Source organism: Phasianus colchicus, chromosome 3 (genome assembly GCF_987193195.1).
Source record: "Phasianus colchicus chromosome 3, bPhaCol1.hap1.1, whole genome shotgun sequence".
NCBI lineage: Eukaryota > Metazoa > Chordata > Aves > Galliformes > Phasianidae > Phasianus > Phasianus colchicus.
The window spans coordinates 30,978,777-30,993,129 of record NC_143438.1 but is presented as its reverse complement, the minus strand read 5'-3'; the positions used below and the strand labels follow the sequence as shown (position 1 = coordinate 30,993,129).

The 14,353-nt window shown below is 41.8% G+C and overlaps 1 protein-coding gene across 3 annotated transcripts in view; it reads left to right on the top strand.

Annotated features, from left to right (window-relative positions):
* Positions 1–14,353, top strand: part of EPB41L4B (erythrocyte membrane protein band 4.1 like 4B) — a 168,637-nt gene that overhangs the window by 97,847 nt on the left and 56,437 nt on the right. For 2 of the 3 annotated variants that reach the window (XM_090137209.1, XM_031589147.2), the window contains exons 16-17: positions 970–1,151; positions 6,620–6,735. In XM_090137209.1, the coding sequence (XP_089993335.1) occupies positions 970–1,151; positions 6,620–6,735 (298 nt within the window). Of the gene's footprint in view, positions 1–968; positions 1,152–6,619; positions 6,736–14,353 lie in introns of all 3 variants that reach the window. The other variant, XM_090137210.1, reaches the window with a different exon arrangement.

The window sequence follows — 14,353 nt, the reverse complement described above, 5'->3', positions numbered from 1 at the left end:
CTTCTTCTGGATTTTTTTTGGGGGGGATGGGGAACGAATTGATTTACTGCAACTGTTGCCTAATGCAGTACTGCAGAATTAGTTAAAACATTATAAATGTTTTGAACACTTCATTGAAGGGATTATTTCCAAGTCATTTGCAGTGTCTGTGTAAAATTATGTCAATCTTTTTTTGGTTGCTGGCATATTTCTAGGCATTCCTCATCATTTCAGACAATAAACTGAAACAGCATCCATTGAAACTACTGCAGAAAAGTAGTAGTTCACGTGACACGTGTGAGGTAGAGATGATCAGTTAGAATGTCAGTGCCTCCATTTCTCCATATATTGTAGATTGACAACTTAGTCTCCTGAGTAAACTTACACAACAACAACAAAAGGTATTTACCAGAGATGCCATCCCTTTTGGACCAAGTGCTATTCTGTGTGCTGTTACCTGTAAAACCTTTTCTTTCCAATGGGATCTTTCTCCATTTTTCCCAAGTCCTGTATTTTTCATGGAGCCTTTTCAACGTTATTTTGTAGCCCTAAACAGTCACAGACTTTATAAAGTCATTTGAGGACTGTTCTTTGCTTTCTTCTTCAGACAGTTTCACTTTAAAGAATTATTGTTTGTTGCCTGACCTTTTTCCTATCGGAGGTGAAACTGCAAATTCCTGCAGAACAAATTTTGATGTTTTTGAGAGTTGTACTCCATAGTTCAGTTAGAATTTGACTTGGTGTAAGACTCTAGCAGAGCTTGTGCAGTGTGCAAAATCTAAAAGAATTCTGACATTAAAGTCATGTCAACCAAGCAGAGGAGTCCTTTTTCCTCACCCTGTGACACTTCTGTTAACAGAAAAGTGTAAAAGTCATTAAAAATGACTTTTTTTTTTTTCCCCCCCCAGGGAAATTTGCACTCTCTTCTCTCCAAAAGTACAGTTTATCCTTCTGTTTCCCACTCTAACTAGAACCGAATTTATTTTGTAGCTATCCCTTGAACAACAGCGATCTGCACCAGTTCAACATTGAGGAGAATGGCGGAGCACCATATGCTGCAAAAATGCCTGCGAGGCACCACCACCACCACCGCCATCACCACCACCACGCTAACTACGGCGCCCTTGCTCCCGACAGCAAAGACATTGTTTCTGGAGTTCCAAACCCAAATAGTAAGTCTACTACTATCAATGTTGTGTCAGTAGCTGTGCTGCTTTCAGCTTTGTCTCTGGCAAGGAGGCAAAGGAAAGGAAAACATCACACGTGTCATTTTCCCTCTGTGAAGAATATACTTCCTGTTATTGTTTTCTAGCTCGGTACTACGTGCAAATGAGACAAGATGTACAGTTTCTTGGCTTTGCTATGGGATTGTGGGATTTGGTGGTAGATTGGTGTTCTGCAGCTGAACAAATATCCAATTAGTCACAGATACTGAGTCTCTAGCTACTTGGCACAGGCTATTTTTTCATTGTTACTATTTATCTCTATAATATGACAAACCTATCTTCATCTGCCATTCTTTTGCTGATCTGCCCAGCTGGCCTTCTGCCCTTGTTGTTTGGATCTGGCTCCTGATTTCACGTCTGGGCACAAGCAGCAGAAATTTTGGAGCACTGGGCAAACACCATTGTGCTCTCTGTTGTGGTACTGGAGTCCACAGCTGTGGAGGAGGAGTAACTAAAAAAATATTGCACTGAGGCTGAGTCCAGTCCAGTGCAACAGACTCTCTTGGCTCTTTAAGAAAACTTCTGCAAATGCAGTAGATTTTAGTAAGAGCAGCAAAGATGCATTCCCATTCACAGGCTCTCCCAAATTCCAGGGAGAAAGAACAAAAACTCAGAAATACCTGAGAAGCTATGTAAAAAAGAACTGTTTCACACTGGCAAAAGGACATAGAGGGATGTCTATCAGAAGCGCTCTTTTCATGCCTAGGGGTTTACTGTCTTCTGCAGCACTGGTGTTCTTCCTTCTTGAGACAAGTGATGTCTTTCTCCGTGGTGTGTAGGAAGGGCTTGCTTTGCTGTACTGGCTTTGGTCCCAGTGGTTGGCATCACCTCGGCTGGCAGTAATGAGGATGATTTCCACTCAGCCCCAGCTGCTACCACTGGAGTACACTCACTTGCTCTGTGCAGAAATTCTGGGCGTGTAGAAAGTAGAGAGGAGAGAAACTTGGGGAGTTCAGACATACATCTCGGCTGCTGTATGTGTACAGGCTTGTACAAGGTGCATAGCTTGGCCAGGTGTTTGTAGGTTTACACAGAAACTTGAAGAAAACCATCCCTGCCATTGAGCAATCCTGTTTCTTGCACTCCAAATTTATAGTCTTGGCACTCTGCAATGCATGCGATGCTGGAACTGTATAAGAATTTCAGCAGATGGACAAAACAAGGTGTGACCTACTATTTTCTGTACTTCAGGAGCATGCTAAGTTTTTCCTTTGTCCATATTTTGGCTTTGTGCATCACTCGAAGACGTATGTGTTAGGGAAACTTTCAGCCTGTAGCCAGGATCTAACCATGGACAGTGCTGGGTGCTCTTGGCTCCTGGCTTTCCTCCCTTAGCAGTTATGCACAGACACCTGTCAGTGCAGAAGTTTTATTCAAACATTGTGCAAGAAACCTGGAAACCTTTTCCTTAGTTTTCTTTCCCAAAGAGAGGGAGATGAAAATTTTAAGCATGAGAAACAAAAGCAAGGCACTGCAAGTGTTTGAAGAACAAGTTCCAAGCAGCAATATGAATTGCTTTCTGGAGCTTTAAAAGAATCTACTCCCTTAGCAGTAATCTGCAGAAGCTCTGCTGTACTCCTCTGTGTTTATGCACGGAATGCTCCACATTAGAGGATTTACAGAAGGGGAAATGCTGCTGTGGCACTGCTGGGGTGGGGCTGCCAATGGGAAAGGGGTGCTGCCTGCTTTATGAAGTGGGGCTTAAGATTGCATGCAGCCTGTCAGCCTGGTGCTGCAGGAGCCAGAAGCCTTCCCATGGCTCTGTGCCAGCTTCTATTTTTTATTTCCCAAATTAGAGGTGAAGCATGCCAGTGGAAATGCAGCCAGTGCCAGCAGCAGTGCTGCTTGAGAGCCTGGACCTGAGGACACTGTAGTCCTGAATGTCCCCATCCACAGGGCTCCTCCACAACTCAGGCCCCTACACCTCTCCTAGGCCATCCCCCTCTGCCCCAGCAGTGCTGCAGCAGGGCCAGACTCCAATTCCTACAGCCCTGCTCTACTGCGAAAGGTAATAATTGTAATAATGCTTCCTGCACCCAGGATGCTACTCTGGCAGAGGCCAGGCCCTGCGTGCTCTGCCCAGCAGCTGCTGTACTCCCAAAGCAGCCCGAATTTTGATCTCCCTGAAGAAACACAAAGGAACATGAGTGCCTCCTGCAGAGGGACTGTGGTGCCAGTTTGTAAGCTGGCTGTCCTGACTGCCAGCCAGCCACCTGAAGGCAGACCATGTCACGGTTCCCCAGTGCCCTGTACCCATGCACTCTGCCTGTCACACAGCTAATTTCTCCCAAAAGGTAGCCCTCCATGAGAACAGGCATGCTCAGGCTGCTGCTTTTGCTTTTGGAGTGGTGATGGTGTAGATGGGAACACCACCCTGGAAACCCTGGATCAAAGCTATTCCTTTGTGCACTGGGGAGGCAGCTCCTTGGCTGTCAGCTACCTCTCTGGAACTGCACATACAGTACTGTGGGACCAGAAACATTCAAGCTGAGAGACGAGATGCTTTCAGGGGTCTGGATAAGGACTGTGGGGACATAGAAGCTTGTGTCTGGCTGAAGGTTGTATGAAAGGTTCCCTACTAGGAAAGTGTTGCTAGGAAGTATGTGGTCACTAGCCTGAGGACACTCTTGGGAAGAGGGTGCTTGTGACCAAAATACCTCAAGTGGACATGTTTGGAAGGTCAGAAGATCCACGTGAGGAATATGCTAGCCAAATGGAAATCTCCCTGTGAGGCTGACAGTGGTGAGGCTGTGCATGTCAGCTTGGCTACCTTACGGTTTTCCAGGAGACCTTGAGCATTTCGTTAGTTGTTTCAGATCTTACAGGACAGACCCATCTCTGAGCTTAGAGGTGATTTTAATTGTATGCGAAGTAGAACTTGAAGTGACCCACCAGTCAGTACATAGCATGTGATAGAGAGAGGGGAAAAGATGTCTGGATTTTCTCCTCATAGACATGCTGTGATAAATTACAAAATTTCAGTGCCAACTCACCAGGCACAGGAAGGAGAGGTGCAAATGCCCAGACAAGGTTCCCTTTAAAATGCTGCTGCATGTTTCACAGCAAGTACACAGCCTGGGACTTTGTTACAGAAAACAAACTCAGGCTAGATCTGCCTGATTTTTCACATTCCAAGTCCTTTGTCTACTTTGATTACTGGAAGAAGTGAAATTGGGTGAAATAAATCTGGCGTGTGTTTGCAAAGGCAGTACAGCAGAAGATGTTTTCCTGCATTCTGCCTAATTATGGTATTTGCAGTGCTGCCCTTCACCTTAAAGCTTGAATACACAGATTCTATCTTCTCACGCAGCAGATCTTTCCCCATCTATTCTCTCAGTTACTGTACCAGAGACCACTGTGCTCAGCAGCAGCCAGCCTTGCAATGCCAGCACTGCTCAATGAGCCTAACTGGGACGGCAACGTTGTGCATGGATTTCCACATGCACGTGAGCAAACCCAATGGCAGCAGCTGGGGCTGTCACAGAAAACAGCTGCCAACAAGCTCATCATGTTAGCCCACACAATTTTTATGGCAGAAAATGACAAATTGGAAGAAGGGGCTCAGCTTGCCTCTCAGGCTCTAGGCTGAGCTTGCAGGTTATCACCTAAAAAAAAAAAAAAAAAAAGACATCCTTTATTCCTGACCTGCTTGATGCAAAAGTCCTTGTGTAACCACGAGGAAAAGATGGTGTAATACAAACTGAATTTCAGGCTAGAATGTTGCTTTGTAAAAAATACAGTCCTGCCAGATTATTTCTTGAAAGAAAGCCTGGTTTGCCAAGACCTAATGCTGACTCAGTAAATGTATGCCAATTTTTTTGCCTTTTATATATATATATATATATATATATATATATACACACATCTTTTATCTGTTTGCAAGGTTGTGTCAAAAGGCTAAAATAGCTTGCTTGGTTTCTGAAGCTATCCCTGTTAAAAAAAAAAAAAAAAGGCAAAAAAAATTCTAAAAAGTCAGATTTAAATCACAGCAAAAGTGAATACTTCAAATAATGCACTTTTCCCCTCTATGTTCCTTCTTGACATGCAATAGAATGTCCATGTTTCTTTAAAAAGAATCATCATGTAGTCTTATCTGATGGCTGGGGTAATTCTTTCAGTGGTACAATCAGACAGATTCACAGTTCCATATCTCTGGAAGCAACCGTAATGTCAGAAATGCTGAACTCTGCCTTCATCAGCTTTTGATGAGAGACCACCAATAGGAGGTCAATGCTGATGTCGTAACCCCTTCTAAGCCACCGTTACCACTGACTATGTTTCACCAGTACCAAGACAGCTTTTTGCTTACATTCCTCTAAACTGGCATTAGCAGTTTGTCTCTAGTCAGCAAAGCTATTAATGTATATTTAAACAGCTGTAGAACTAGATCTTGAGTGAGCAATATTTAATATTCTTAGGACAGCTTAAGAAAGTGATCCAAATGGAACTGCAGGCAGTGCAAAGTCTTTATTGATTTCACGGGCTTTGAATCAGACTCCAGAGACTACTGAATTATTCCCAACTATTATTACCTAGAATCTGTGGCAAAAAGAAATACAGGAGGAGGTGAGGATTCATTAAATTGTCGTGTAATGAAGCTCTCATTTTTCTCAGAATACTTGCAAATACATATATGCCACACCATCCCTAGGATGTTGGTGGAGTCCTTTCAGGAGTGTCACAAAAATATTTTACCTTGTCTTTCTCTGTCAGTGCTCAAAATCTTGTCTTTTGTCTTTGCTCTAAATCTCTGTTGACAAAGCACAGCAAATTCCTGACAACAGTCTTAAAGAGACTGACATATAAATAAAGATAGCTGAGAGGAGCCAAAAGCTATACTCTGATCTCTGTACACATCACATGTTCTGAGAGAGGCTCCTTGGCCACATAAATAAGTTCTCTGGTGTCAATGGGGTTGACATCAGAGTGTCAACTCTGTTGAATATAGGGGGGCTGGCTGGAAGAAGAACCTAGCCCTTAAGCTGGCAAAAGCCCTGCCAAAGCGTAGGGGTGGGAGAGAATGAGCTTGGGAGGTGGGGGGGAGGATTGTTAAAGAGAAAAAGGAAAAATGACCCAACAGGCATAATGACTCAACAGGCACTGAAGCAAGCTACCAGAGATGCTGTAGAGTCGTCTTCTCTGGAGTTATTCAAGACCCACCTGGTCCTCTGCAACCTGCTGTAGGGAAACTGGTTTACTAGGGGATTGGACAAGGTGATCTCCAGAGGTCCCTTCCAACCCCTACAATTTGTGATTCTACGACATTTATGTAAGGCTTTAGGTGGTCTTGCAGGGAAGACGATGTGCTGACCTCCATCTCTTCAAACAAAGTTCAGTGACTTGCTCTGCTGTTCTTCTGTAGCCTTCCTTCAGACTGTGTTTTCTTTCTTTCTCTCTCTTGGGCATCTCTTTAGAATTGAGCTCAGGACTTCCCCTTCTTTATGATGAAACCTCTCATCTGAAGAAAATAGAAACGGAGAGTATGAAGGTAGTTGGACCATGGCCAGCCCTGCACGTCAGCGTGAACAAGGTATAGCGTGTACATACATATTTTTACATATATATGACAGAGAGCCCCTTGTCACTTCATATGCAGAAGCTGCTGTTTTTCACCTTCAATTCCAATCAGCGTTAATCTGTAACTGTCTTTCTTTTAATCACCTCTTACCATCTCGTGGGATGGGGGTTTTGTTTTTTGATTTAGAATTTCCTTCCTCACCTTTTAAAATTTCAGAAGCTGCTGTAACAATGTCATGATGTAGTTTTAATGGTTGTGAAGAGTTAGTCATCTGGGCAGCCCTGAGCTGTAAAAAAAAAACAACACTTCAACAACAACAAAAAGAAACAATCAAGAAGTTGTTTCTCTACATGAAGTGTTTCTGTTAATTCTCCTGGCAATTGATATTAGTGGGTGTTTGATCAATGCAGAGGTGGCAAAACATCAGTGTCTCATTGCTTTTACTGGAAAGTGCCAGGTCAGGGGCTCCTGGTATCCATGTGAGGCAAAAGCCACTTGTCCCTGTTCTGTGGTATTCCTTGAGGTTAGTCTGGATAGAGCTACAGAGGTCTGCACTTCTAGTTTGTAATAAGCCCACTGGGATTAGTCCTGAGCTGAGCCCAGCGGAGTCAATGAGACATTGCCACTGGATTCCAATGAGGTGGTCTGGCCCCCTGCTGATAATATAGATGTTAAAAAAAAAAAAAAATGTTTTTGGAATGTTTTCTGTCAGTTCAAGTGAGAACTCGAATTATTTTACCTTGGTTTCACAAGTAGCCTTTTATTATTAATGTTATTCAACAATCATTAAGGAAGTTAAAATCAGATATTGGACTATCTTTCCTACATTCTAGGTAATTGAAATCAATATGTTATAGAAGCTGTAATGATCCGATTCCGGTCTCTATACCAAGGGCACTTTTTAGGTTGTGTCTTCCCTGATGCACTGGGTTTTCCCTCATCAAGAGCTGTTTGAAGAATCACGAGGCAATGACCTGTGTCATAAGGCATTGTTCTGAAGTTGCGGAATTAACACCTCAAGGTGGAATGTCTTAGACTTTTGCCCCAAATTATTCATTATTAGCTGTGAGGAGCTGTCATTTGCTTGGTGTGAGAAGGGGGAAAAAGTTAAATCGTAAAAGAGACAAATAAGGGGGAAATGGAAAATCCTGCCCCACAGCCTGGACGTGAAGTTCTCCTAGAAGTATTCTTAACTGAAAATAAGAATAGATTTTATAGGCAAAGCTAATTAAGCACTGACATATTTTGCCAAAGGAAAATTCTTCATCTCATGGTTTCATCCAGTGAATGTCATGTGACAGGAGCATTGTAGTTCAGTTGTATTTCTTGATACTCTGTCTTAACTCCAGCTCAAAGCACTTACCTATGTGCAACGCCCAAAGCATGCTTTAAAAGATAGTCCTACATTATTGATCTTATTGACAGCTCAGTTTGGCATCTACAAAATGCTAAAGCAAAGCAGCTGGAGGAATCTCTCCGTGCTGACTGTAGTGCAGAAGTGGTTAAACTCGTTTGTCTTGTGTTGTGTAAAAGAGCCAAGCAGCTGATCTGAATGGTACCCTTGTGATCTCGAAATGAGTGGATTTATGACCTTTTTTCTTTCATTAAAAGAGAACTTAAAACACTTCAGTCCTGTATTCCACCATACCATACAGTTTGTCTCCTAAAATATCCCTGCAACTTCTGCATGGAAAAGCCTGGCTTCTGATCCTCTCACTCTTTTTTTGTTTCTGAAAATCTGTGAGGGGAGAACTCAGCTCTTCTATAACTAATGATTTTCTCTGGCTTTTCCTGACAGCTCTAGAATCTTGTCTGCAGTCAGGTGGATTATTTATTTAAGTACTAATGAACAAAACTCAGTAGCACAGCAAGTCAATGCTTCCAATAAATGCAGCTGCACAGCAAATGCAGCCAGTGTCTGCTGCAATGAGACTTCCATCAGTCAAAGCTTAGCTGATGAAAATGTCTTGCATTGAGCACTAGGAACAGCTAATTGCTTCTGCTTCTGGCAGAAGCTCTGCAGAAGGCCAGGCAACAGACACAGGCAGTCTAATGAAAACCCTCCTCTGGCAGTCTGAGAAGATTCAATTTTAGGAGCTGGGCAATGATCCTATGAACAACAGTTACCATGTAGGTGAGCGCAAAGGCTTGGCCCTCAAAGTTTATGAAGGTTACTGTTCTGAGCCATCTGACAGTTGTATGTGCCCTTGAAATGTGTCCCACTGGAAAGAGCCTCATCAATGAAGCCCTCTTATTACAAGAAGTGGGTTGTGACCATTTTGAATTCTTCTGGCCCCTCGCTTCTGGTTCCTTCTTGAAGCACAGTTTTCTGACTTAGATCCTCGTGAAAAGTATACCCAGAGCTTGTAAAGCTAAAACAAACAAACCACCCATTTTTGAGCTTTGAGTAGAACATGGGACAGCCTCAGCAGATGGCTTCTGCAGTGAAAGGAGGACTTGCTTTAAATGTTGTGCTAACCCCAGGCTGAAATGCTGCTGAGCACCACACAGCACAAAAGCAGCAGGGCAAGTCAGACAGGATTGAATGGCATTGAACTCTGACAAGTTTTTTCCACTGAGAGTGTGCCTTCTTAAACCTCCTTTGGTTTCAGTTGTTGACTACCTACTGAGTCCAGCAGCAAACAGGTTTTAATGAGTTCTCAGTATGTCTAGCTTCCAAGAAAAAAGTGAAGCTGCAACATTTCTCCTGCACCACACCATTGCTTTCTATTCCATTAAGTGCTTTTTATTCCCTGTTTTTTTGTCCTCTTAAAAAATTATGCTTAAACAAAACCAATGGAGTACTTGTGAAACTGCTTCGCTCACTCTATTTCTGAGAACAAACAATGGTTTCTGCATCTGTTGTGGAGTCCCAACTTTCATTTGCTCTTTTCCCATTGCTAATTATTATTTTTTCAAGCAAAGTGCTTTGGGGCTGGAATTTGTCAGACCTAATAATCAACCCAGAGGAGAATTAACGAGAATTTGGGTAAATTAGATTCAGCAGTTAATTAATTTGATTGTTGGCTACAGCAAACTCTGTCTCGTGGGAATGATGAATGGATGTGTCCAATCTCTTTTTCAGGGCTGTTTGGTACAGTAGACGTGTCTGTCCACCTACTAAATGACAAAAGTCAATTTCAACATGTGTTTCATGCCCTTTTGTGCCAGTGGATTTCTTAATCTCCAGGAGACACAGGGCCAAATGCTGCAGCTGAGAATGTATTTCTAATATTTTTTTTGCAGGCTTTCCTTGGAATACATTTTTTCCTATCCTCTCTGATCTTTGTGTGCACATGTATACATGTGTATATGTGATATAAAACCAAGGATGTGTAGTTATGATTTCTGAAATCTGTAGACTCTGACTATTATTAGTCTGGGTATAATTATTACAGAAGAAGAAAGAACAGTGGTACAGTTTAAATTGTTTCTACCCCTTTTGCTGGTGTTATGCTCTCCATCCTTTGTGGTCCTGGGTCCTAAGGTTGGTGGCTTCACTCTGATGGGGGGGGGCAGAAAGGATGCTGCAGTGAGTACGTCAGCAGCAGGGATGTGATTTTCATGATGATAGCATCTTCCTCATTCTAGGAACTGTCTGGGGCCCTTTTTGCTAGCACACTTTTTTTTGCTAATATGCTTTTACGCTTTGGTCTTTCTTCATTGATCTGCATCTTCATCTCCCATTCAAATTTACGATACTTGATGGCCTTTACACATGCTAGCTACTACACTTTTGTTGCCTTCATTGCCCCTAAATACCAGTTTCGTTCAGTTCCAGGTCTGCATTTGTTTATAATCATGGGGTCTCCAGCACCAGCCTGTGCCTTCACTGTTACCATCCCAGACCTGTGCTTCTCCTCACCACGTCCTCATGTCTTTTTCTCACAAGGCCTCTGTTGCCATACCAGTCCTGTATTGCTTTATACATCATCGTTCTGTTAGTCATATCTCTTTCTACAAAAAATTAACTGCTTGTGTTACTGTTATCTATTTAAAATGATTGCTGCTATAGCAAGACCTAGAAAAACACAACTGCAGGCAGACCAAGAGGGGTCTGTACAAAGGAAGCCTGACAGGCCTTAACATGAAGGCTTTGCAAAGCTCGTGGCCTGCTGGGTCTTCGGTTTATTGCACTGGCTAGAGGACATACTTTGGGAAATACAGCTAGCATAGCCCAGTAACGATATCATGAAGCTTGGCACTGATAGAAGCAGAGTCTAGTAATATTAAGAAATATTTTATAAAATACATTTGATGCCTGGAGCCTAAGAGGTTTGCTTCAAGGATATAAGTGAGTTTTATTGAGAGTTTTGTCTTTCATTAGACCAACTGATAGCTGACCTGGAGAAAGTCTTGTGTATCTCACAGCTTAATAAGAATTTGTTTTGCTTCTTTCTTTTTCCAAATATGTTGTTCTAATAAAAGATGCAGCTTTTGCTTGCATTCTGTTTCTCCAGTAAGAATAACACATAATCATAAAGGTGTTACCATTATGATGTCTGTTCATAATTATTAGCTATCATATAGAAAATTTTATATATCTTTTCTAATGAGAAGGAGGTGTAAGTGACTAGATTTTCATACGTGTTAGCAGGTATATGCGAGTCCCAGGAAGTCAAGGGTTATGACTGTACATAGCTAATGTGCACTCAGAATCTGCATATCAATGCTGTTGTCATTAAAATCTTGCCTCCTACCTGCCTTGATTACTAGCAGCGGAGAACATGCCCTAAGCAAAACATTCATTTGATTCCTCAGAAGTCTTCAGCCAAAAATGTGCATTAAACTTACTGTTTGGCTGAAAGAGTACTGATAAATTATTAGAGGCAAAAGGTAAGTAATCTTTCTATCAGTAAGAAGTTTGATATGGAGCAGAGAATGAACCTTTCAGAACAGAGGGAATGGAAATGTTAAGTATAGAAATGGTTTTGCTGTGATTCATTTTTGTATTCTGTACATGTACTTAATATTCAGTTAGCTTTGCAAACCAAAGCTTGTGTCATCATTATCTAACACTGTACAAATCTGCCTTCGTTCCAGTGTCAGTGAATGTAATTGAATTTAAAGTAAATATTTGAGAAAAGTAAATCTAAGTCTTCATTTACAAAGAAAAAAATGCATCTAGTTTGTATGTATGTATATACATGCATATATGAGCTTATTCACCCAATTTCTATCACAATCCATTTAAATGCAATTCTCCCTCTCTGAAAAAATAAAGTTCTGCATCAGTGGTGAAAGGGATATGAACGCATTGCTATCTTACAGCACCAGAAGAAGTGGATATGGAAAACTGGAGTGCCATCAGTTATCTTAACTTAATGTCAACTTTTTTTTTTCCCTCATTTACAGACCATTTAGGATGAATTTATATTGCAGTTTTAAGCAAGGCGATTATTTATTTCAAATGCAATCTTGACTCTCAGACAGTCACTTAAAACTAGCATCTCAGACTTTTCAGAAGTACATAATAAGAAAAGATAAGATTGGCAGTTTCATTAACATTGTGCCATATTTAGACTTCTAACGACTTTCACGCTGAATGCTTTTAGTTTATAAGTGAAAATAAAATTTTAATAACTGCTAACCTGGTGCAGCATCTAAATACCCAGCTGCTGTCTGCATGCTTCACTCATCATTGCAAGCAATAGGGATTCTGGAAACATAAGATTTCTTTATTCCATGACGAAATAAAGTATATAACAGCTCTCCTTGCAGCAGTAGTCTATAAAGACTCCATAATGCTGTCAGGTTTGTTTTTGAACTGGGAAAATGAACTTTACAAGTTACTATATGGTTTTGTGTAGTCATTTTTTTCCTTCTCGGTGACAATTATACTTTAGGAGATTAATTAGGAGATTAACAGGGTTATATGTAAAGATTGGTGGCATTAAAGAACAATGGGAACTTACATAGCTGCTTTGAAGTGCTAATAGTCTAAAATAATGAGTTGCTACTTTGTTCTGTGATTGGAGTTCACATTTCATCTGGATCTTGGGTGCCACTGCAAATGTATGTCTAATAGGCTCAGATAATCAGCTGTGGGCTGAGTTCAGGGCTGACTCAGGGTGTGCTGCACTGTGGCACAGGCTCTGTTGTTGCCAAGGCAGGCCGGCAGAGATGTGTTTGCCTTTTCAGATATGTTCAGTAGCTAGAGAACTCTGGGTCAGGTCGAGCAGCCCCAGACCCCATTGGTGTTTGTGTGCAATTGACATTTCCTCTGGGAGTAAGCAGAGACAGTGGCCTTGGGCTGCTGGCTCAGCATCTGTGGAGCAAGATGAGCCCAAGCAATAGCAGTGTCTGCTCATCACCTATGAGCAGTCTGCTGAGCTGCTGCTGCTCATGGATGCAAGCAAAGTGAGTTTGGCTTGCTTAAAGTCTGACCCAAAGAAAGACTGGTACAGAACTGAGTGCCCATTTTCAGCCACGGCAGCAGCATTTGGACCCCTCTCGTAATGAGGAGTGTAATAGTGTGTGACTGGCATGTCAAGGACCACACTGTGGATGTATCCTGATATAATTCTAAGTGCAGCAGGTGGCTTAGACCTGTTGGAGATTCCCAGTTGCAGGGCTTTTGGTCAGTGTGGAGAAACTGGGCAGGAGAAGAATCTGAGGACTGGAAAATATCCTTGTGTGAACAGAAGAGGCTATGAAGCAAGCTTGTGTCCTAATAAGCATCGGCTGTCTTGATTTAGCTAGTGAAATGTAATTACTTAATCTTGCTTCGCTGAAATGTTATTTAATTAGAATCCAGTGTTAAAACAAAGGTGGGGTGTTGCATGGCCTTTAGAAATGTCATTGCTTAGTGTGTTATTCTTTTTGCTGTTAGAAATCAATACTATTAAAAGTTGACAACTGTGGCAGCTCTTTTGAAGAGTACGGCAGTGCACTCAGGCTAACAAGGCTGTTGCTCAAGGAAATGTTGTACTTTCTCCATTTTTTTTTTCCCTTCTTTTGATTATCTCCACTTCTTAATCTTCATGAGTACCCCAGGAAAAAAAGCACTTATGGCAAATGAATATTTCTTTTTCAGATGCTTGCCGGAACTAAAGTTACAGTCAAAACTAAATAGATAGCAACAGTTCTGTAAGTTGTTCCAGCCAGAAGCTGTCACTTTTCATTTTTAATATTTTCTTTTCCCCTTAGGAGGAAAGTGAGGAGAATGAAATGTCCAGAAATATCTTCCATTAAAAATAGTAAATATGGCTTGGCAAATAAGCCCGTAGGAATTATTTGAGATCTAACAGATAAAGAAAAATCTCAGGATGGGCAGTCCTTTAGCAGTAAGTTGTTTGAGATCATACTTGGCAGCTTTGACATTTTGGGTGAAGGAGCCTGCTGGACCAGCTTTGAGAACGCATGATACATATCTTGCAGTCTCAACAGAACTCTGCAGAGATCTGGTTCTTCTCCCGACAGCATTTACAGAATAGTCTCCTCTCAGTCAACAACGTTGTATTTGGGATTTGCTGCACATGCAGAAAGTGCCCCTGGATCTTGAAGTTCCTTTCTGTCTGTGATTGATCTTGGACCTGAGAGAAGAGTCACTGAGGTTTGAATTACCATCAACCAGTAGATAGCCATGGGGCTTCCAGCTGGACGGGAGGTTACAGGGAGCGCAGTGAGG